Source organism: Drosophila hydei, unplaced genomic scaffold (genome assembly GCF_003285905.1).
Source record: "Drosophila hydei strain 15085-1641.00,03,60 unplaced genomic scaffold, DhydRS2 tig00000211-arrow-pilon, whole genome shotgun sequence".
NCBI lineage: Eukaryota > Metazoa > Arthropoda > Insecta > Diptera > Drosophilidae > Drosophila > Drosophila hydei.
Genome location: NW_022045685.1, coordinates 2,240,258 through 2,263,153, shown reverse-complemented (window position 1 = coordinate 2,263,153; position 22,896 = coordinate 2,240,258). Strand labels below are relative to the sequence as shown.

The 22,896-nt window shown below is 41.8% G+C and overlaps 1 protein-coding gene across 1 annotated transcript; it reads left to right on the top strand.

The window, feature by feature from the left end:
• Positions 1 to 4,713: 4,713 nt before the first annotated feature.
• On the top strand, positions 4,714 to 6,660 carry LOC111601883 (paramyosin). Its single transcript, XM_023318725.2, has 7 exons — positions 4,714 to 4,775; positions 4,847 to 5,057; positions 5,125 to 5,280; positions 5,356 to 5,850; positions 5,905 to 6,000; positions 6,063 to 6,410; positions 6,478 to 6,660. The coding sequence occupies exons 1-7, from the start codon at positions 4,714 to 4,716 to the stop codon at positions 6,583 to 6,585; spliced, it is 1,476 nt and encodes a 491-aa protein (XP_023174493.1). The 3' UTR covers positions 6,586 to 6,660.
• The last annotated feature ends 16,236 nt before the right edge of the window (positions 6,661 to 22,896 follow it).

The window sequence follows — 22,896 nt, the reverse complement described above, 5'->3', positions numbered from 1 at the left end:
ACAAAAGATTTGTCGGCTCTACCCTTACTTGATATGATTTCTATCTAGCTTATGCTTACTGGCAAACTTATTGGTTGAAACAGTTCCACATTTGAATTTAAGACTTCAACTGTTTCATGCACTTAGAATCTAGTCCTTAAACTACTTTCAGCCATTGGCAGGGTCATAATTTTCATGGGATGATATTTGTCTAGCCTTGAGCTTTATTCATGGAATAGATTTATGTTCAGGCTATGAATTATTTTCACTTTTAATAAATAATCACGCTTGACTTGTCTCTGTTGTTGTGGTCTCTGCTTTTTATATATATTGGTCTCTGCTGTTATATACATTTAAAATAAAAGACATTTTTAAAAATTGGCCATAAAGTTAGTAAAATTTTCTTATGAAAGCCCATTTGCTAATTTCGAAGATAAAGTGTTTGGATTTTTTTATTAAATGATTGAAGGGAAATGTGTAGTGGGGACAGGACTGGAAGCAAGCGCTTTCAATAAGTAATTCCGAGGGGCATCGCATCACATACATAAATGGCCATCTCGTGAGATTGGCCTTTAAGAATGCCTCTCAATTTGCCACAGAGCCTCCACAATTTACGTTACTTATACAATATGTAAGTACTCAGCATGTTTATGTGTGTGTGTGTGTGTCTGAGTGTGTATGTGTGTGTGTGTATTTGACTGTTTGCGGGAGCCTTAAGGACAAGCTAAATGAAACGCGTCGCGGCTCCTAATCACGCGGTGGCGACGCCAATTTTATGGCCCCCCGGCTCAGTAGGCGCCAAGCAACAGCAGCAGCAGAAGCAACGGGAGCAGCAACCAACAGCCAAGTCAAAGCCCTCGCATTTGTCTGTGCGACGCAGCAGCTGCTACCAACGAGTGGCCAAAGAGTTGCAGCGACCGTAGAATACCCAATTCTGACTGAGAAGAGCAGTCTTTGAGCCATCTGAGCGTGTGACGTATACGTTTTCAAGTCTATAAACTTTCACAATATATCACTCATACGCCAAGTTGTACGCACTTGGCAGCTAAGTCCACTTGAGCTTTGTGAAAAAGTAGCTGCCACACTGGCTGTAACGTTACGCATACATATACACTTGACAGCTAAGCAATATACCCCGATTACGCTCAGGTACAGTGTATAGCAAAGGAAAGCCAAACCCAAATTTTGCAGGCCAAGCTGCCCCAACTTAGAGTGTCCCTAAAATAAAAAGCAAAGTTAACAAGTTGTTGCCTTTTGTGTTACACATAAAGTATGTATACTTGTGTGTGTGTGTGTGAGTGAGTGGATGTGCTGGTGTGTGGTGTGCGTACTTACTATATACATTTCAATGTGGCTTTAGAGTTATGGGGCGATGTGCAGATTTCTGTTATCTCTTTGTTGCCGCGACCGGTAAATGGCGAGCAAGCAAATTTTTGAGCTGCTCATCTTTCGACCCCTCTGCTGCCGCACAATAGCCCTTCTCCTTTTGGCATATTTCGTCTTTTTATTTTGGGCGTTTTGTTGGCGGCCTTAATATAAATTCGTTAACGTTAACCTTTTGGCAGCTGGCTGGCGTTATCCTAAATCAACAATGCCTGCAACAAGGACTTAGGACCAAGGAGTTGCCTTCAATTGTGCCAATTGCCAGCCGCTTGTCAGTTAATCAAAATAAAAGCCCCCAGCCAAAAAAAGGGGAGGAAGAAACAGAAAATAAAAAGAAAAAGTGAAGAAAAAAAACTTTTAAACAACAAAAGAGTAAACGCAGCCAGAAAACATTCAGCGGACTCGATCACGACGATAGCTGGCTATAGGCGTGGCTCGTGTTGCCACTGCTTTTTTCTGTTTTTTTTGTTCTTGTTCTTTTTAAAGTCTGGCGCGCCGCCAAATACATTCTTGCCCGTTCCTTTTTTGGCACACAAAACCCAACACGTTGTGCTTCTTCTTTCTGCTGTGTTAGGTTTTATTTGGGTTTTTGTTGTTGTTCTGCATTTCGCCTGCGATTTGGCGTTTGCCTTTCGCCTGGACCATATTTTAGTGCATCGATGGCGAAATATTTTTCAATTTTTCAACACATTTGGCTGGTAGCAGCAAAACGTTGCTCATATTTTCACAAGCTGTCAACATATATCTTGTTGTGGGTGGGGGCCGTGTAGGTGGCGCCAGTGTCGACTGCGGCTGCTGCTACGTGTGCATAGCTGGCAACACTGTTGCAGCAGGCAGCGGCAGTAGCTAACGGCAAACAAGACTTGTAGCAAGTGTGCTCATGCCATGGCCACGCCCACTAACATATGAAAGTGACTGTGCACACACACACACACACACAGACGAACGCTCGCACTGATTGACAAAGGCAAAGTAGATGGCGGGGCAGCGAAGGGACTGCCACTGACGCTGTTGCCGCTAGGTGGCGTCTGGTGGCTAGCAGGCGTTTGCTTCACAGTCAACACCAAACATGGCATAAAAATCAGCGCCGACGCTCGGCGAGCTCGCTGGCTCGTAAATGGGCAAAACACTTTTACAAAGTGCAGCTCACACAGAAACACACACGCACGCACTCACGCACACAAAGAGAATAGAGCGTATGAGGGGAGAGTTAAAGCGAGAGTAGTGAAGATTTGTTAACGCAATGGCGGCGCACTTAACACTCAGCTTAATCCACCCCTCCCTCTCAGCGATTGAATTGATGTCGTTTTTGGAGAGTGACGCTTGATGCGCGCGTTTTCAGCTCGATTTGATGGTGCTTTTTGCAGTGCCTTTTGATTACTTCTCCTGACCTCAGCAATTAAAGTCGCCTCGTAAAGTCATCCCAGTGCCCAAATCGTGACAAGCGCGAGCGTGCGTGTGTGCGTGCGCGTATATGAGTGTGTGTGTGTGTGTGTGGGCAGGCGTCTGGGTTTGATTTCAATTTAGTTGGATTATTGCTTTGCTTGGTCGGCCACAAAAAAAAAGAAAAAAATAATAATAAGCCAAATAGGCATAAAGTAGACCGAGCACAGCTCTCGCTCTCTCTCTCCCTCCCTCTGTTTCAATTACCCTGGAAATCCACCCGAAAATAAAACCTCCTATTCGGCAAGCATTTGCCTAGTCTCGGTCGCGGTCACACATTGCATGCCAATTGATGATGATCATGGTGAGCAGCGGAGCGTGGGTTAGGCAGGAGGTATGTAGGAGGCTGGTGCACTGGCATGTGAAAACGCGTTCAATTGAAACTGGGTTACAGCTTTGGGGTTACGGGTTATGGGCTGTATAAGCTTATGGGTTATATGGCTAATGGCGTAGATTGAATGCGTATGTATGCGTGTATGTATGTGAATATATGTTTGCTTTTTGTTTTTTGATTATATGAGCACATGTTGGCAATGGCCATGGCCAAAGAGCAGCCCAGACATCGAGGTCAGCTGATTGAAAATACATACATACATCGCCCGATTGTTGATGTTGATGTTGATGCTGATGATTTGGAACAGGTCCTGAGCGGGAACTAATTGATTGCCTGACAAAGATTGCATATACAAGCATACATACATACATATACATATATATATATATATATATATATATATATATATATATATGTATATATATACATATGTGCCATACATGTATGCATGTGTGTATATAAGCACATGTATGTATATAAATGGCTGCAGTCTGGGTTGATTCGTGCTCGGTGACATTTTGATTGATTGTTGATTAATTTTAATTGCTTTAGCAGTGACTGAATGGCCTTGTGATTCATTGATTGATTGGGAGCCTAATTAAATGTATAGACGTATTAATAGCCGAAACAAGTTAATAATGCAGGTTTAAACCTGTTACATGAAATTAAGGTAGCCGATGATTGAAATATAATTTTGATTGATTTATTTCTGATTTGCAACCTTTTACATAGTTTGATTAATTTGTTTTCAATTAAAAAGCATTTATGAGCTAAATACGGTGATCGTTTGAAAGAGTGATATGATAGACAGCTTTAAATCATTTTCATTTACAAATATTAATTATTTTATAAGTAAATTGATTTTTTTTTTCTTTCTTTGACGACCAGGGATGCCAGACTATTGCGGCATCGTAGCCACATGAAACAAATTTTAAAGGATCGCAACCGAGTATCGCAAATTTCATAAACTTATCATAAATTGTATTCAATGTGCTCTTAATTTAATATATGAGAGACAAATATTAAATACGTTTTATTTGAGATAAGTTAAGTTAAGTTGTTGAGCATAATATTCATCACAATTTATACAATCTGACAATCACAATAAGCACTTGCAAACTATCGGCTGATCGATACTTTTTTGTGCTGGCAATTACCCAAATTTACCGTTGACTTAGAGTGTAGACGCATTCTTATTGCGCATTTTGATTTTAAAGGAGACTTCGAGAAAGATTTCTTATTAAATCAGGTAAATTACTCAAACGTCATTTTATCCATATGTAGTCGGATATTAAAGCCTTTAATAAGTAAGCTACAAATATAGATCTTCATCGCATATCTCAATAAACATGCCACCGGTTAAGGTAGACACCCAAGACGATTCGAGTAAATTTTTGAAGACATCTTCGAAGTCTGGAAAAATTAAAATGAATAGAGCTATTAAAACCAATGCTCCTCAAAGAGCGCCACTATCTGATCCGACCAGTCCCCAAAATGTATTAAAATATTATGTTAAGCACCACAAGCAATCCCTCGAGGCATTTAAGAAGAAATCTAATGAGATTTCCGAGAAGATGCAAAACACCAACATATGTGTCGCAGAAAAAAACCAGGAAAATGCACTCTTGAAGAAACAGTAAGACAAACGATTATAATGTTATATTCAATGTAAGGAATCAGTTGATGTTTGGTGTGTTTTGTTAACAGATTGCAAGAGGTTAAAGAGCAATTGCAGAATCTTAAGAGTACGTGTAGCGACATATCTAAGGAAAAGGATGAGCTAAAAGATAAGTACACGTCTGACAAGAAGAAATACATTGAGTTGGAGATTGCCTACGACAAGGAATTCGCAAATATGAATGCCATTTTGCTCAAGCAGAAATCTGCTATGCGGCAAGTGGAGAATCAACGGGAACAGGTAAGCGGATAACAAATAGATTGGACAGAAGGAAGTAGAATAGACTGGATATTCCTATCATATTTAGCTTAAGGCTGCGCAGCAGGAGAAACAGGAAGCGGTGGCCCAACTCGAGACTGAGTTGGCCGAATTGAAATTGCAAAATACGCAGTTGGAAGCGCATATTGAAGAATTGATTTCTACTATCGAGCAGTATAAGCAGGAGACAGTCCATCATAACGAGGTTCGTACTGGAAAGACCATGTGAACACAAATCTAAAAAATTCATTCTTTTGCGTTACGAATTATCCAATCACAGCTAAAAGATGAGCTACAAGAACAGGCAGCTACACTTCAAGAGCTGAAGGAGAACAATATGCGGCGTGAAGCTGAATTGAAAATAACCGTAAAGAAGCTGAAGAATGTTGAGGAACGCAACTTTGATCTACAAAAGGCAAATCAGCAATTGTCTATTGAGTTGTCTGGCGCTGATGAACGAATGTCAGCTGAAATAAATCAGCATAAGCTAAAGATAGACGAGTTACAAAACCAGAATGTAAAATTGGTCTCTGATGCAAAGCGTTATCAATCCGATATTGCAATGCTTGCAGAAACCAACAATCAGTTAACGGCTGCGAATGCTGAGGCAGCTGATGTTGCTAAATGTCAGCTGGCTAAGATTACGAACGAATCCATTCAGCTGAAGTTGACATTTGAAGAACTTCAGCAAAAGCACGAGGATGCTACGAATACCTTGTCAGCTCAAAACGCTGAGCTGGCACAACAGTTGCAGGAGCTAAAGAAGTTATACGAGGTAAGACAGCATAAACTTGGGCAAAAAATGTAATTAATGCTCAAGCATTCGCAGACAAATATCGTAACACTAGAGGCCGAGCTACAGCAAATGGACGCACGCCATAAGGAAGACCAAACCAAATTTGTCGAGATGGAACGTCAAAAGAATGTTAGTTCTATTATTGGACTTAAAAACTCAAGACTACTTAACTTAAAGTTCTTTCCATACAGATTACTATAGCGGAGCTTACATTCAAAGTGAATCAAATTAAGAATCTCTCTGCCCTTCCAGTAAAGATTGCTAGAATAATTTCTAGCCAGCAAGACGAACAACCGAATACTAAATCAATTTCGGCGACGAGCGCACCAGTTATCCATCAAGCTGCACCCATAGAGGATTCTGCAGTCGAAAGTATGGAAAACGTAGCAGCGGAAATATCTGCATCAAATACTTCGGTACCCCAAAGACGTCGCAGGCAAGCCAAGCGATCTTTCGTTCCACATTACAAATCAGATTTCAACACTGATACCGATGATAACGATAAAGACTCTGATTGGGAACGGCCATGCCCTAAGATGGTAGGTTTCCATTGCATAAATAATATACAACTTTGTGACTATAAATTTATTTTACATGCGCTTATAGGTGAAAACCAATCGATTGGGCTATCAAAAGACTAAAGTGTCCTGCGTTGATTCCACCTCTTATGACACTATGGATGCTTTCGATAAATTGAAAGCAACAAAAAACTGATTTATTTATAAGTCTAATCAAAATCTCTATTTCATTTAATACTTGGTCAGCTTAAGTATGTTTATTTGAAAACTAAAGCAAAGAGATTTTCATTTTGTATATTTGAATCCTTATGACAAGTGCTTAAGCATTCAAATAACGTGAATTCGTTGAATTTAACTCTCGTGTTATTTGTTCAAAGATCTTATGATCGTACCACATTTGTGAAATTATAAAATTTTTTAATTTTGAAATAGTTGTTTAGTACGTTCACTAAATGGACAATCTACTGTTTCTTAATTTACGGCCTCTAATTCATCTGATTTTCAATTATAATTACTAGCATAATCCTGATTGAAGATGATTGATGCAATGATCTAAGCGTGACCTGGACTTGATTAAGATGATTAATATCTGTGCAGCTGACTGATTCATGTCAAGTGCTCAACACCCATAATCAATTGATAAGAGTTCTTCGTCAATTGGTTTGATTCTTTGCCGCAAATTTAAATTTTAGCTTTGATTAGGATTATAGTATTGTATACATATACACGCCATTGACCAAGCAGAATGATTGATTGGATTCTTCCCGAACAAACGCCACCAGTTTGTCCACTTATCCACTTAACCATCCATCACCATCAGAGACAGGCGCATGCTAAAGCTCAACCCCCAGTCACAATTCAATAAAGTTAAAGCCACAACACCACGCCCAGCACATGACCATGGCATTGCCCCCACCTCCAGCACAACAACCATTGCTAATTGTATTGCGGAGGAATAAGCGCCGCAATCCTTTCAGTCGCCTCGAACCGCAGCGGCGACGGCGGTGGCAGCAGTTGCAGCAGCAGCAGCGACGGCAGCAACAAGAGCAACTGTTTACTGCCATTGCGACAGTTACAATAACTCATGGGAAACAACGCGCCATTGATACGTTTTGGCGACAATAACCGCCTGCCACACCGCAAAAACTAAACAGAGCCCCGATGCTCGGTTTAATCAGAAACAAATGCGTCCGGCCGCTGCTGACAGAGTGCCTAACAACAATAAAGTGCCCGGCTACCCGTGCCCATTTTTGTGCGCTTTACTAAAAACAATTGCCAGCGCCGTCCCACGTCGCTTTGTCCCGAACCGCCTGCTACAAATCCGGACAATGACAGACCGTTACACATTCTAGTCCGCTATTAATTTTCGGAAAAATATTCAAAAACCAAACAGCGAAAGTTTTGGTTTCATCTGTTGTGCCAACAACAGCAGCAGCAGTAGGATTTCGACTGTACAATTATTATTTGACTATTCTCTGTTGGCTATGACTGTGATGGTCGTGGCATGACAGTGGGAGCTTTGTAGCTACTTCTACAGCACCCGCCCTGCCTGTCCGCCTGCCTGCCTGCATTGAATCACACAGAAATAATTATCAGCGCTCTGATTTGCGTTCGCAGCAGCTACAACCACAACAATAATGTTGGTAAATCACTTACGCTACGTTTATCAAAAAAATAAAAAAAACCATGCCAGCAGCACCTACGAAGTTCTGCTCAATAGCAAAGCACCCCCTCTCTCAGCCCGCACCGAAGGCATTTGCTGATTTGTACGTCCGCCTGGTTGCAGCCGACAGCAGCGACAGCAACGTTGATGATTTTTGCTGTCGTTGTTACGAGTATTTGTTGCAAAGCGCATAAAAAGCATAAGCGCGTAAATAAAGTCAACCTCATTTATTTTGAATATAAACTACATTTTTTACGACTGCCAACAGCCAGAAACCAGCAGCAGCAGCAGCAGCAGCAGCCAGACCCAAAGTCAAAGCACTTTGCAATAGTCACCGTCATCGCTGGCATCGCTGTCGCCGTTGCCGGCAGCCGTCGCCTGATTTTGTTACAGGGGTCCATGAACAACCTGGCAAGCGGCCATGTTAACTAAGTAATGCAGTTCGTTCAGCCACGACATTCTCACATTTTTTTGCTTCTTGGGAAAGCGAACGAAGCGTGCAGCTTTTGTCTGTCTTAAGTTGCAGCTGCTTGCTTTGAAACTTAAAGCTGCTTGCTCTGAAACCTGAGGCGCAACCGCTCTTTGGATGAATAGTTGATAATTATCAGATTAAACGGAGTATCTGTGTGGCGACTAGCTGCCGTGTGCCTTTTGCTATTGTTGTACACTCTGTAATTAAGGAGCAGACAGGTAAACATCGACTAGACGCGTACGTTATTTGTTTTAACAAAAATTCCTTACAATAAATTTTTTAAAATTAAAAAAAAAAAAATAAAAATGATTTTGTTCAGAGAGAATTTGTATTGTGTATTTTATGAAATTAAATCAGCATTTAAATAGAGAAAATAAATAATAAAAATAATTTGTTGGATTATTGGAAAGTATTTCACGAGGCATTTTGTGCATTGAAAACTTCTGCATGTTTCAGGTAAACGTTTAAAATTTTATGAATCGTTGACGGGTTTCAAATTCTCTTTTTTGCTGGGTATTTTTGGTATCATAGCTGCATACTCTAACTTTTGTTTGTTGGCTTTTTTTGGTTTTTTTGTCAGCTTGCTTATTGTTTTTATTACATATTGTTGTTGTTGGTTTTTGGGCTTGTTGTTGTTTGCGCTGGGCGTTGTTATCGTCTCGCCCAACCAAAGGTAAGCAATTTTCGTTGAGCTCTCGACATTAAACGCAAAAATGACATACAGCTTACAATGTGTGGCTGGAGGTGGGTGGTGCGGCAAGTTGTTGGCCGATGGGTTGAAATGGCAGTTGCTGTTGTTGCTCGCTGATGGTAGATTGTGTATGGGTGGCACGGGGGCAACAGTTCATTGCCGCCAGTTTCTTGTTTGCTTCAAAATACACATACAAGTGAGAGAGAGAGAGAGAGGGACAAGGAGATAGAGAGAATGAGAGGGGAAGCGAGACACAAAAACCAGAAAATAAAGAGAAATGAATGCATTTGTCATGACCTCGAAACGGAAACAATTGAAAAAAGCTTTTCCCATCGCGTTGCGGCTACTGCAAGCCAGCAGCAAGCGGCGACATTGCCAGCAGCGGGCTGTGGGTTAAGGAGCAGCAGCAACGGGTGCAGGGCATGAAGAAACAGGGACAGACCCCAACCAAATGGCAGCCCCTCTCAAGCACACACACACACACACAAATGTAGCCGAGGCGTAGCACAAAAATGCAACTGACATAGAAAAACGGCTTTTTATATGGCCAAACACACACACAAATATAAATATATATATATATATATATATATATATATATATATATAAAAACATGTGTGTGTGTGTGTGGCAGTTACATATAGACAAAGTGTGCCCGAGCTGGTTTCAGCTCAATATAAAGTCTCTGGCTCCGTTTTGCTTAGGTTTTTTTCTTTTTTTTTTGCACACAATGCAGCAGCAAAAACAACAAAAGGTGGCAGTAAAAGTAGAAGTAGATGATGGAAAAAAGACTGGCAAGAAAATTCTTTTAGCCATTTGAGCAAAGTAAAGTAAGTCAGTCGACTGGCCAAAGGCACATCATGGCCCTGTGAATGGGCCAGCACAGTTGGTCAGCTAAAAAAAGCAAAGAGCGAGGGCGGCTGCGTGTGTGTGTGTGTGTGTGTGTGTGCGGCCTAGAGAGCAGCTTGGGGCCGAGATTGAGCTGCTTGTGCCTGGCAGCAGGTCGACATTGACGTTGACGTGAACGTTAACGTTAACGCTTACGTTTACGTTTGCGCTTACGTTGTTGTTGACTTGGCTTCGTCTGGTGCTGTGCCTGGTTAGGCTTGGGTGCGTCAACTTCAAATTAATTGCGCTTCAACTTCATTATTTTGCATGCCTGAACATGTTGGCCTGGCTTCGGCTTTAGCGTTTTAGCCTTTAGTTGCTGCTGCACGCTTTTCGGCGCCTGCCTGACACCATTTTGCGCTTGGTCAATATTTCAAACAGATTAGGAGAGCAACAAAATGCGCCTTAATTGAATGCCACAAGCCGTCGAACCCAGCGCAGACCCAGACCCACACCAGCTTAGCCCAGTCAAACCCAACCCACAGTAAAAACCCAAGCCAGCTGCTGCTCGGCACAAGACATACATATTTAATGAGCCTCGACACGTCTTGCGACAGGCTCGCAGCCTGCTGCCGACGCTGGCGCTGGTTATGGAGTTGGAGTTGGAGTTGGAGCTGGAGTCGGACTTGGAGTGGCAGACATGGCATGTGGCTGGAGGCATGTGGTTCCAGTTGCTCCACAGCTTCATTCGCGTCGGACAAGATGGCATCGTTAGCGTTGCGTTGCGTCGCAGTCGCAGTCGCAGTCGCTATCGCAGGCGTAGACGCAACCGCACCTTGACAGCGGCACGCACTCACGCACACATTCAAGCACACACATACACATATATGTAGGTATAAGCCGAACCATAAATTTCGTTAATCATTGAACTGGAAATTTAATAGCCAAGCCATATACACAAGCGGCATTAAGCGCCAGGCAGTCTACGCAACCATTTCCGTATGCCCTTAAACTCGCACTCCGGCTTAAGGTAGCCCATAGCCCGTAGCCCGTAGCCCGTAGCTCGCGGCCCGCAGCCTTCCATCCGTAGCCCCTTCTGCCTTATTCCTGGTATCCTGTATGCCCAGCACTCAACAAGCATTGCAGTTAAAGTTTCGTTTGCGTCCAAAGCCAGCAAAGCGCAAAAATTCCATTGCACGGAGCACGTACCAGCTTGGTGGGTATCTGGGGAGGTACATATATATATATATATATATACATATTATGTGTGTGGGTGTTACACTTAAAAACTACAGAAAATATAATAAGCATTTTGCTAAAAAGACGACGACACTCCTGACCCCTAGCGTGACTTTAGAAATGAGGCCCTGCCCCACCTTCCTTCTCTCAATCTCCTCGCTCTCTCGACCATTGCATTGCGCTGCTGGCCAAGCTAAAATACATAATTATATGGCTGTTATAATAATGCGAGTTGGCGCAAAGTTCAAATAACAAAACAAGCACAAACAAAAAAAAAAAAAGAAAAAAGATCGAGAGAAGGACAAAAAAGAAAGAAAGAAAAAGGAAATGGCCCAAGGGTCGAGCCATGCGCCATGAAGATTCCCATAGATCAGAGATAGCGACCTAAATGGCAGCACTTTTCCTTTTTTATTTAGCCACGCCCTTTCCCTGCCCTGGCAGGCAGCTGCCCAAGCCACTGGTATTTCGGAAATAGATTAAGCTTTAAATGCCACAATGTGTAACCGTAATAGGGTCAATAGCTGCCACACAGCCTGCCTCGGCACCGGCACCTGCCACATTAGCATTCCTCCTCTTTGTTGTTAGCGCTCTCACAATGTGCCAATATATTTAAATGGCTGAGCAGTGAACAAGTTAAAAGCAATTGCCGTTAGGAATTTTCACCCCAACACCAACACACACAAGCACTCACATACACACAGAGCTGCCACAGGGCATACAACGCTGCATCCATGTTGGCCGCAGCCTTGCCGAGCACACACAAATAATATTGTTGTTATTCAATAAATACTGTAATTAAATTGCTTGAGGTCATTTATAATAAGCAACACTCGTGTCAGCCTGATAAAAAACACACAGGCAAATACTAATAGCGCTTGGCCAATGGATTAATTAATTAATTAATTTAACAACAGATATTGTAAGACGAAACAAATTTTGATTATCTGCAAAATGCAAATGAGCCACAAATAATCGAGCAGCAACTGGGCGAATGCTGGATGTGCCCGACTCGGAAATACCCTGAACGACTTTAAGTTGAAACTGAAGCGATCTTTATCTTGTTGTTAATATATTATATAATATATATATAAGTTATATACTTCAAAGTGTTGCTCGAAATTTAAAATGACTATCTTTGTTTGTTTTGATGGCATAGCTAATGTACCCGGCATCCAAACTGCGCAGAGCATTATGCCTATATGTATCGCTCGTAGAGCCCACACTAAGTGTGAGCCAACCTTAAGAATTTGCCAAGCAACATTTTAATGGCTTTAAGCCATTAAAAAAGAAGGTATAATAAAGTTCTGCAAGAGGATGCGTCAAGCATGTGTAATCCAATGAGGTATTCAAACTCTTCATCAGGCGCCAGCTGTGTCTAAGTTGGCTTAAATTTGCCAGAAGTTAGACAGCTAGAGAAATAAAATTGGGCATGTAGTACGCATATAAAGTGTATTACCTTTGCCCTCTGCCGTGCTTAATGACGCTCATATTTTGAAGGACTATGGATCTCCATTTTCAGAGATGAAACAAAAAGTTTCACTCGAGTCTCGGCGAGACTTTTTATGGACCTCAACGAGTTGTGTCTAGTAGACGCCCGGGTTGTAAACCTTATTTGATTTGGTCCTTAATATATGCAGCCCAAACGGAATTCGGAAGAGGCCTTAAATAATATACTCGAACACTGAGTCGTATATTTTATGCGACGCCTTCCGTTTGTACTTAGGGATGTAACAATAACCAAGGACATGGCCTGCAGCCAATGCTTCGTGCACGCACATGGATGTGCATAAATATTATATATCAGAAATTGTTATAATTAAGAAAAGTATAAAATTGATGTAAGTGGAAATTCGAATGAGGAACAGAGTCTGGGCGAGGGCGATGGCGAGGGCGAAGTCGAAGGCGTGGCGGATGCGAAGTAAAGCAAAATCCGTTTCAACTTAAACACATCCGATTCGATTCTTTTTATCGCTTTCGTTGTCGTTTGTCCCAGCGCAATCCTCTGCTGCCTTCATGTTCGGATACGAACTGCAAACCTGTGCCGGGGCAGCTGGCGGGCCATAAAGCGAACCGTGCTAAATCCGACAACAATTGCAGCGCCAGCTTGCGGCAGTCAAAATGGCCCGAATGAATGAATGGGCAGACGGACGGAGGGACGGACGCTCAGCTCTGCCTTGGCTCAGAAATGTTGCACAAAACTTTTGCAGCGAGCAAAGCCCATAAATGCCAAGCACCCAACGCGGAATCAGATGCAGTTGCAGCTGCAAGCAGGGCACAGTGTGTGAGACAGAGAGAGCCAGCAGAGGAGGCAACGCCAAATAGGGCGTTGGCGGCTAAGTGGGAATAACAGTTGACGAGTAACTGTGAATGTTTCTGATAAAAAGAGCTCGTGTTGTTGTTGTTCTTTGAGCAGTTATGTCTTATTAAGCTAACTCACCTAAGTGCCCCTAAGTGTGGCACTATCAAAGGCAATGGGCTTGGCTCTTGCAGCAGCTGAAACTGGATTTGGGTCCAGCGGGTTGAATCTAGTCTGAGCTGGGCCAATGGCACGAATCAATTTGCGCAATACACAACAAATGTCAAAAAGAAAAAGAATGCAAAGATTGACAATGTACACGCCCGCACACACACACACACGCACACACACTCACATGACAGTCAGCAAATAGTTTAAGTAAACAAGCAACAACAAGAACAAGCACAACAATGAGTACCACAACAAGAAACAAAGGCAACAAGGGTCAACGCTACTCTCCATGTGTACAAAGCACTTTATATCAACACACACACACACACACACCCACACACACACCCACACACACACCCACACATACACACACAGACAGAGCAACTATCGTCCAGTATCTGTAAAGTTAGTTAGTTATATACAAATATGTGTACAAGTGGCTGGCCAGAAGCACAGCCCAGTTTGAAGAAGAAGGGTCAGTCGGAAAGTCAGAGGGCAGCAGGCGGCAGAGGGTCGCTTCAGCGTTCGAGAGCCAGTGGAGTCCCGCCGAGTCGAGTTAAGGCGAGGCGAGACGAGGCACGACGAGGTGAAGCGACTGATGGTGGTGATGTGAGTGAAGTGAACTGGGAATTGACAGATTGAATGCCATGTTGAATACACAAATCCACTAATTGCAGGCCTGTTGTAAACAGATAATGTGCCATCGATAACTAATTGTTGGGTTAGTTTTCACAGTCATTGGGCAAAGCTAATTGTTAGACCATGACCAGACATTTGTCTAGTACCTGAACATAGGTTACGAGAAAACTATGCATTAAGTGAAAAGCTTATAATATCATCAAAGCTGAGTTATGGATCACTTAATCGATAACTGTGTAGCGATGCCTGATCTTCGATAGGTGTTATTCAATAATAGTGGATGGGACACTAACTAACTGATAATAGCTGACTGCATATCGATAGTTGCTAATCGATATTGATAAATCGCTAGTAATGATTGCGATCTGTAATCGATAGCTGTTAATCCTAAACTGTTTACCGATAGTCGTTATGCAACAACTCTCAATCACTTACTAATCGACATTAGTCGTAATCAATAACTGTGAATCTAATTGCTAGACATACATTTATGGGTGCTAATCGATAATTGCTTATCGATAGTTTTTGATTTATTATAATCGCCAATGAGACATTACTATTAGTAATATGTATAAGTCACAATCGATAATTGTGAATCGAAAGCTTATAATCGATAGTTATTAATCGATAACAATTAATGCGCTGCTTTTATTATGAATGTGAGTAACTATTTCAATAGCTGTTAATGTTGTTAATGCTGTTATTGTTGATCCATCCAAGCTATTGATCGATATATATCTAACAATAGCTATGAAATGATAGCTATTTAATGAGAGCTCTTTATCGTTCTCTTTGAACTTATCGACTTGATATAGATTCAATGATGCACATCTCAAGTGTGTTTCCAATTTGACTGTTGATAAGTCAAGCCATAGTTGAATGAATAAATTTCTAATTGAGTGGCTTGCTGCACTCTAGAAGTATTTGCACTTGATAATCCAATCGATTGGTGGCAGGCATCGCAAGTTTAGCTTGGGACTGGCTTGCTGCAACTTTAAGTCGGGTATATTTAAGAGTGTTTTAAACATTGCTCTATCCCAATTTACTTAATTCGTATTGTTATGCATTTGTTGTCGCAATTGAAGACCCATTGTGGCTCCTCACTTGTTGGCCGACCGGCTTCCTGTGGGTTTGACTTTATTAAAAATATTCTTTTGTTTTTTTCTTTCTATTATTATTTTTCAAATTTTGTTTTTTTTTTTTTTTGTTCTTTATTTATTTTATAATACAGTTGTTTCTCTGTTCTATGGTGTGCTCGGCACTGTTTTGTTTCTCTATTTTATTTTTAATTTTATTTTATTATTGTTGCTCCACTTGACGGTTGCTATGCGATTTTCATTTTAAGCGCTGGTTTTACGGCTCCGCTCTTCTTTATGGGCCAAATGCATGGCATAATTTTTACAATAAAAACAGCAAAAAATGAAAATGCAAAAACAGAAAACAAAACTGAAACAGACACTAGCACAACGGAACTACGGGCATAGACTCTCACAAGCACTAGCACTGGCACAAACACAACCAGCTCCCACACAATGATACAAAAGCACAACGCCCAGCAGAGTCCGCCACAGTCAAAACAACAAGTTTCCACAGCCAACAGCCTGCTACGACGACACCTGAATACCCTTACCTAGGCTCAACGACACAAAAGCTATTTTTCCTTTGATTTTTGGAATTGGAATTGGAAACAAAAGCGAGAGCAATTTCAGGAAAATGCCCATAATAAATGCTAAGAAAGGAAAGAAAGATCAAATATCTTGGCATGAGCTTGGGCCCTGAAATTTAAGACGTCTGTGCAAGGCTTAGCTTTTAGCTACAAAATATATCCAAGCAAAATATGTATATCGATGTCGTTTAAATGGCAGAACTAATGAAACGATTAAGGAACTTATAATGTTCTGAGTTTGACTTGGAGATCGAGATCGATGCGTCAGACAGGTCTGTGTCGACTCAGCTGTGGTCTGACTTTGTCACAAAACCCATATACTCCGTTTGGCCATTTGTGTGTAGAAATGAAGACGTGTTTTACAGTTTCTGCAGTGCCGACCCCTTGGCCAACTGGGCGCAAAGCAATTAAATGTGACTTTTTTCTTATCAAAATGTAATTAAACTAATTTGCAATTACATAAAACGTGCTTAAAGGCAAACTGCGAATATCAAAATTGTTGACGAGCGCAACTCAGGTGCAGGGAGAGGTGAATGCACACACAAATGGTTTGCCAATATAATTAAGCCAAATGACAATAATTGCTATTGAAACAATGCGGCCTGCGAGATAGCTCGAATACTCTAGTTGTTAGAGTATTAAAACAAAGCAATGCCAACAACAATAACCACTAAAAATAACAACAAATACGAAAACACAATTGTATTACGACTTTTATTCGCACACTTTTTTGTGCGGCCACAAAATGATTTAAAATGATAATTTCGGCGTATAAAAAAATACGAAATAAGTGAAAAAAGAAGAAAAAATAATAATGATAAAAACAAAACCCAAAAAAAAAATGAAAGAAATAAAACAAACAGAACTCAGGAGGAAGCATAATAAATGCAAACCCCCAGCCTAGAAGCTAGACTGAATGTAATTTAGCGGCTTTTTTTCCTTCCTGCTCGTAATTTCAATTAAAATTATTCTAGTCGCCGTATTACATGCGCCTGGTTTGTAAGTACAACGCGTCGGCGAGTGGGCGGAGCGGAGGAATGTAAAAGCCAGCAGAGCGATTGAGGGGCAAGTTAACAGCTAAGTAATACGCACTCGTCGGCTAATGGTCCGGCACTGCATGGACCGCAGCCATGAACTAGCTGCGTGTGGCTGGTGGGACTGATGGGGCTGGGGTGGCGCCAGACGCCAACGACAAAGTCAGGAACTCCTCCGCAAGGACGACTCCAGGACAGTCCATCAGCGGCTGACATCCAGCGCGTTGTCCCTGAGCGCCATTACCGCAAAACTTTAACGCTGAGTTGTTAGCAGCGGCGGCAACAGCAAACGAACTTAGAAACACAAACACGCGCCACACACACACACACACACACACAGACACCCGCCCCACACACACACACTCCTACATACATTATAATGTGCCCTTACCTACCCAAAAAGAAAGGAAGAGTTAACTGCGGCAGAGCGAACAGCGAATGCCCTAACTTACAATAGTAATCAATTCACAATAAATATATATATATATAAATATATATATATATAGGAAGTTCATAGCTAAGTCGAGCTCCATATATTTTGTGAAGAGTTGAAAAACTCTGTTATCTGGCATAGGCAAGCTGCATGACGCGCAAACAATGCCCTATGTCAGGGTATGTGCATGAAAGTTAAGGCAACCAATCCCTCTATACCTAGCGAGCTAAACCCATCGTTAGTCCCCTAGTCCAAGTCCAAGCGCAGTCGAGCCGTATCAAAACGCTTGCAGCGAGACGAAGGCGACATTAACTTAGCGCGCCAAAGCTGAAGCGTTAGCTCGACTCGCCCTCCACCCCCGCACATGTCGCACGCAAGTTGAGTCAATCTGAGTCAATCAGCATTGCGCTCGGAGAGCGAAACGAGCATGAGAGCAAGCTTCACGAGGCGCGAGCTTTGGCTGCAAAGAATTTGTTGCCTACATTTGAGCGCTTTTGCGTCTGGCTTTGCTTTGAGTGCATTTTCTCGCTCGAGTCGCGACTTAGGGCCATTGAGCAGCTTAGTCGTTTGCTTTTGACTGTTGTTGTTGTGCGTGTGTGTGTATGGGTTATTTCTTATTTTTAGCTGCTCTTCAGCGGCAACTCTTCCATTTGATTTCTTTGATTCTTTTTTTAGCAACAGCAACAACAACATCAGCAGCAGCAGCAGCAGCAGCAGCCGCAGCCGGCGACAGCGCTTGGCCCATGCCAAAGACCAAAAGTGGGTCAATTTACGTGCCGTCGTCGCCAATGGTACGCTAAAAGGCACTGTGCGTGTGCGCTCGTCTGTTGTTGTTCTTGCTAAATAAACCATGCTGTGTACAATTGCCATGTACTACATATATATATATATACTATAAAGTAAACATATATGCACTTAAGCTAGTATATATGTGTGTCCACATATACATAGCAAGAGACAGCGCCAGGGGAACGCTCCCGATTCTCATGGGCATTTAATTTGCAAGTCAAGGAAATGCATGTAATGATGGCAAACTTTAAATTTTGATTACGCCAACAGCAGCAGCAGCAGCAGCAGCAGCAGCAACGGCAACAAAAGCAAAATACAAAAGGTTAAATACAGCTGCAACTCTTATCTGAAGATGCACAGACACATCTATCTATATGTTAGATATAAGATATATAAAGTGTATGGCATGCAGTGTATGCATGCACATCTATCTCTATCTATGCCATCTATCTAGCCAGCAGTAGCAGCAGTAGCAGCAGCAGCAGCAGCAGCAGCAGCAGCTTCTGCCACTGTCACTGGCACTGGCGGGAGCAGCAGCATCTTCATCTCCTGTACCAACGGCTTTGCCTTCCTCAATTTTGCGTAGTTATTTTCGTAAGTGCAAACGAGCAATTTGAAGTGCTTAAATATTTGATATTGGTTTTGCTTTGCCTGTCGTCGCTGCAGCTGCAGCAAATACAACATAAGCCCTGTGCAACATTTTAATGAAATTGTCTGTGTGCATCCGCAGTGGCAGCATCGGAACCAGTCGATGTTGGCATAAAACGTTTAAATAAATTTATCAATGCCACGTTTGGTAATAACTGTAATCAGTGAAAGCTGGCCAGCAGGTGTTGCATCTGCATCTGCATCTGCAGCAGCAGCAGCAGCAGCAGCAGCAATATCTGCATATTAGCTGCTTGCATTGTTGTTGCAAATGATTTTGAAATTAAATTTAGTGTAAGGCGATGCTGCAGCTAATGCCATATCAATTAGGTAATTGCGTATGGACAACTAACTATTTAATTTGCCCAGCCTGAAATGCTGATGGGCTGATGTTAGCTAAAATTTGTGCGGTTGCCTTCGGTTGAGGCTTGACTGCTGAACGCCGCCCGCTCTTGGATTAAAGGGGCAATAAATAGGCATTAAGTGGGCAAACAGCAAGTGGGCTGCATGCTGCACATACAGTGGCTATGACGGATACAGTGGGGTGCTGAGCGCCGACAACAGCTTGAAGAGCACCACAAAGAAATGTAAGTAAGTCGCACGAAAATGTTTTTGCTATTTGTTGTGGTGCGGCTGATGTTGATGCCGGAGCTGAAGCCGGTGCCTGGAACAGAGACGGAAGCGGCAGCGACTACGGCTGAGGTTCTTGCTTGCGGCCAAGGATGAGAGCAAGCAAAAATTGTGGCTGCCTTCAAGTGGATTGCTGCTAGACAGGCTGAAATGAAGGCGAATAAAAGGCCATGAAGTGCAGAAGCAGAAGCAAAAGCACCAGCAGCAGCAGCAGAGGCCGTAGCAAAGGCAGCAAAGGCAAACGCAGTAGCTGATGCTGAAGAAGATGAAGGAACAGAAACAGCAGATGCCACAGACACGGCCATAGCTCAAGCACAATGGCTGAGCATGCTGGATAGTGTAGACAGCGCAGTGCGTGCAGCTCTGGCGGAGCAAAGCGAAGGAAAAAAAACCTATTTCGCAGCTGGAATGAAGCAGAAATCTGTTAAGACTTATAGGCAGACAAGTTTTAAAAGATGAAGCAAAAACCAGAGAGCGCACATTGACAACCCAAAGTTTAAATACCCTTGCAGTACATGGCTTTCAGGTAAGAATTTTATTCTTATGCCATACCCAACTATAGGTTTGCGTATCTAAGATATATATGACAAACAGCTTGACTATATATCTTTGATATGATTACTCTACTAAAACTATATTCACTATCGAGTCGTCTTCCCATTTCATAACACAATTATAATACCCTCTAGATAGCGGCAAAAGCCGAAACAACAGCTGATTAACTACTTATGGTAATTTGGATCAAAGTTTCAGTTTCGAGCTGTCTCGCTGCAAAGTTTCATTTTGCCAAGCAACAAAATGAAAACTGGAATATTATTCAAAGATTATCAGCTGCAGAAAAAATGAAAGAAAAAATAAGGCTCACTAGGGATGTCCTTTGCCATAATTTAGTCAGTAGGATAAAAAAATATTGCAAATATGGACCACACTGACCGTGAGGGAGAAAGGAACGAGTTCAAGGATAGAGCTCAACACAAAGAGATGAAGATGGATATTCATAAAATTTGAACAAAAACATTTAAAATCATGTTTAATGCACAAAACCGAAAGCATAATCGAATTTTGTCCAAACAAAGGCGCTCTAATAGTAGGAAGCGCAAGATTCACGCAACAATCCATAGAGTTTGCGTAGCCAAAGTTAATAAAATTGTACAAAAGTAAATAAAACAAATTGAATTAAATTGGAAATGGTTGGTTTTGCAAGTTTTTGTGTTTTTAATCCAATTAGAAGAATATCGAACAATATACGCTTTGAATGAAGTCAAGAGTGTTGTTTAAAGGCAGCCTAGATCGACTAGAGAGTACTCTGTAATTGATACTGAATGGCTGAAAGACTAGAAATATATTTTACAGTACAGTCCTCAAACTGAAAACGAAGTTCAAAATTAGTTTTTACTATCAACCGAATCAGTTTCAATTGACTTCGGCACCATCAGTTGCATCGATATATGAACCCAAGCAACTTAGAAAGAGCTTGGGCATATGAAGCCTACGGTAGCCCAATTACAGGGTATCTAAAAAGGCCTTTGTGTGTGTATGTGTCTTGCGACTATCTCGAAATGAAATCAATGAACACTGAACAATGATCCCATGATGAATAAACATAAGTGGAACAAAACCAAAAGCCCCAACCGACTTGCCAAGGAGAAAGAATTTGCTCATTAGAAAACTTTGGGAAAAGTCTTGTGAATGCCGGCGCTGTGGAACATACAGCTTAAAATGCACTCCGAATCAGTAGCAAGGCATCTTAGAGTGTTGCTAGACAGAGACAGTGCCAGCGAGAGGGACAGAAAGAGAGGGAGAGATAGTGTGAAGAAGAGCGACGAGCTAAGAGGCTCCTTTGTATGCTACTCGCACAATTGCATGCTGACTGCTATAAAACTCGCTGCCACACATGCATGCCACGCACACATCATATTCACTCTGGCTTACCTCTCTCACTCGCTGGTATAGGTGTGTGTGTGTGTGTGTGAGTGCCAAGCATGTGGAACAAAACGCAAAAGTTGTGCAAACTTTTGCGGCGATCTCTGGCTGCGAATGCTGCAGAATGTTGGGGTATGCCAGTATGTATGCCAGGAGCGGCCAACTATGGGCTATCCTACTGCCAGGGCAAATGAAGCGTACGAAGGAATGCACACTCAGACACACACGCGCGCCTGCACACGCACATTGACACGCATACACTCCACATGCAGCACTCGCATGCATTCAGGGCAAAAAACAATACATTTAATTAAAGTTTAAGATGAGTTGGCACAACAGCCAGGCAACAGCAACAACAACTAGCTACAATAGTGACAACAACAGCAACAACGGAGGCCAAACACTTCACACTTTCAACGTTTTCTACTGTGTGTACGAGCTTTAACTAAAACTATGTTAAAAATTGTTAACGCTCTGCAATAGCATCCAGATTTAATTAAAATTATAGCCTCAACAATATCTGAACAGCAAAACTTTAAGGCGTAAATTCTGTCTGTCTGACTGTCTGTCTTCCATTCTCTGTCTTTTTTATTTTCCCTCTCTCTCTGTCTCGCGCGCTCTGGCTTGGGCCGCAACTAGTTGGCCGGGTTGCAATTTATATCAACGTTTCGTGCAGCGCAGAGGCAACTTTAGTGAAAGAATTATTTGTGCTACACTGTGAGAAAAAGCGACTAACCCAGCCATAAATTTTAGCTGCAGCCACACTGAGCCAGCAGCAGCAGCAGCCAGCTTAACCTCAATTAAAAGCAAGTAAACTAAGCTTAACTTCGAAATAAAGTTTTGTATATTTTACTTCTAGTTATATGCGAATCAATCTTCGTTCCTTTCACTGTTCAGCAGGCAGCATCAATTCTGTTAAGCATATTCACAACAGGATTATCAAGGGAATACATTCTTAAGTACTCTGTGCTTGCCCCTTGGAGCCAAAGAAACGTAAGCTTAGCCAAAGCCTGTCTGGCCTGAGATTATATTCAGTGGAGCTGGATAGAAGCAATAAGTATAAGAGCAAATAGTATCTTAGGCAACAGATTTTTTGAAAATCATTCAAGGCTTAGTTTAATTTATCAAATCCTCAAAAATATGATATATCATTTACTATATATAATTTGAGAGTCTTCAACTTTATTTACAATTCATGAAGTTTTTATTTCAGTATCATTTGATTTAAAATAAATTATCTGCATTATATATGCATGTCTGAGAATCTCAGATTAACATTTCTAATTGAGCACAAAATAATCGCAATTTACATAAATTCCATTGATCTGCCAATTAAGATATACAATTCAGCCGAGAGCGTGGGCTCCGGCTTGAGCTTTTTTCGCGCC

Bases quoted from the DNA above. Each gene is read 5' to 3' on its own strand.
- LOC111601883 (XM_023318725.2), top strand. From the start codon at position 4,714: ATGCAAAACACCAACATATGTGTCGCAGAAAAAAACCAGGAAAATGCA. The intron at 5,281-5,355 runs GTTCGTACTGGA...ATCCAATCACAG, and splicing joins AGACAGTCCATCATAACGAG to CTAAAAGATGAGCTACAAGA. The intron at 5,851-5,904 runs GTAAGACAGCAT...AAGCATTCGCAG, and splicing joins AGCTAAAGAAGTTATACGAG to ACAAATATCGTAACACTAGA.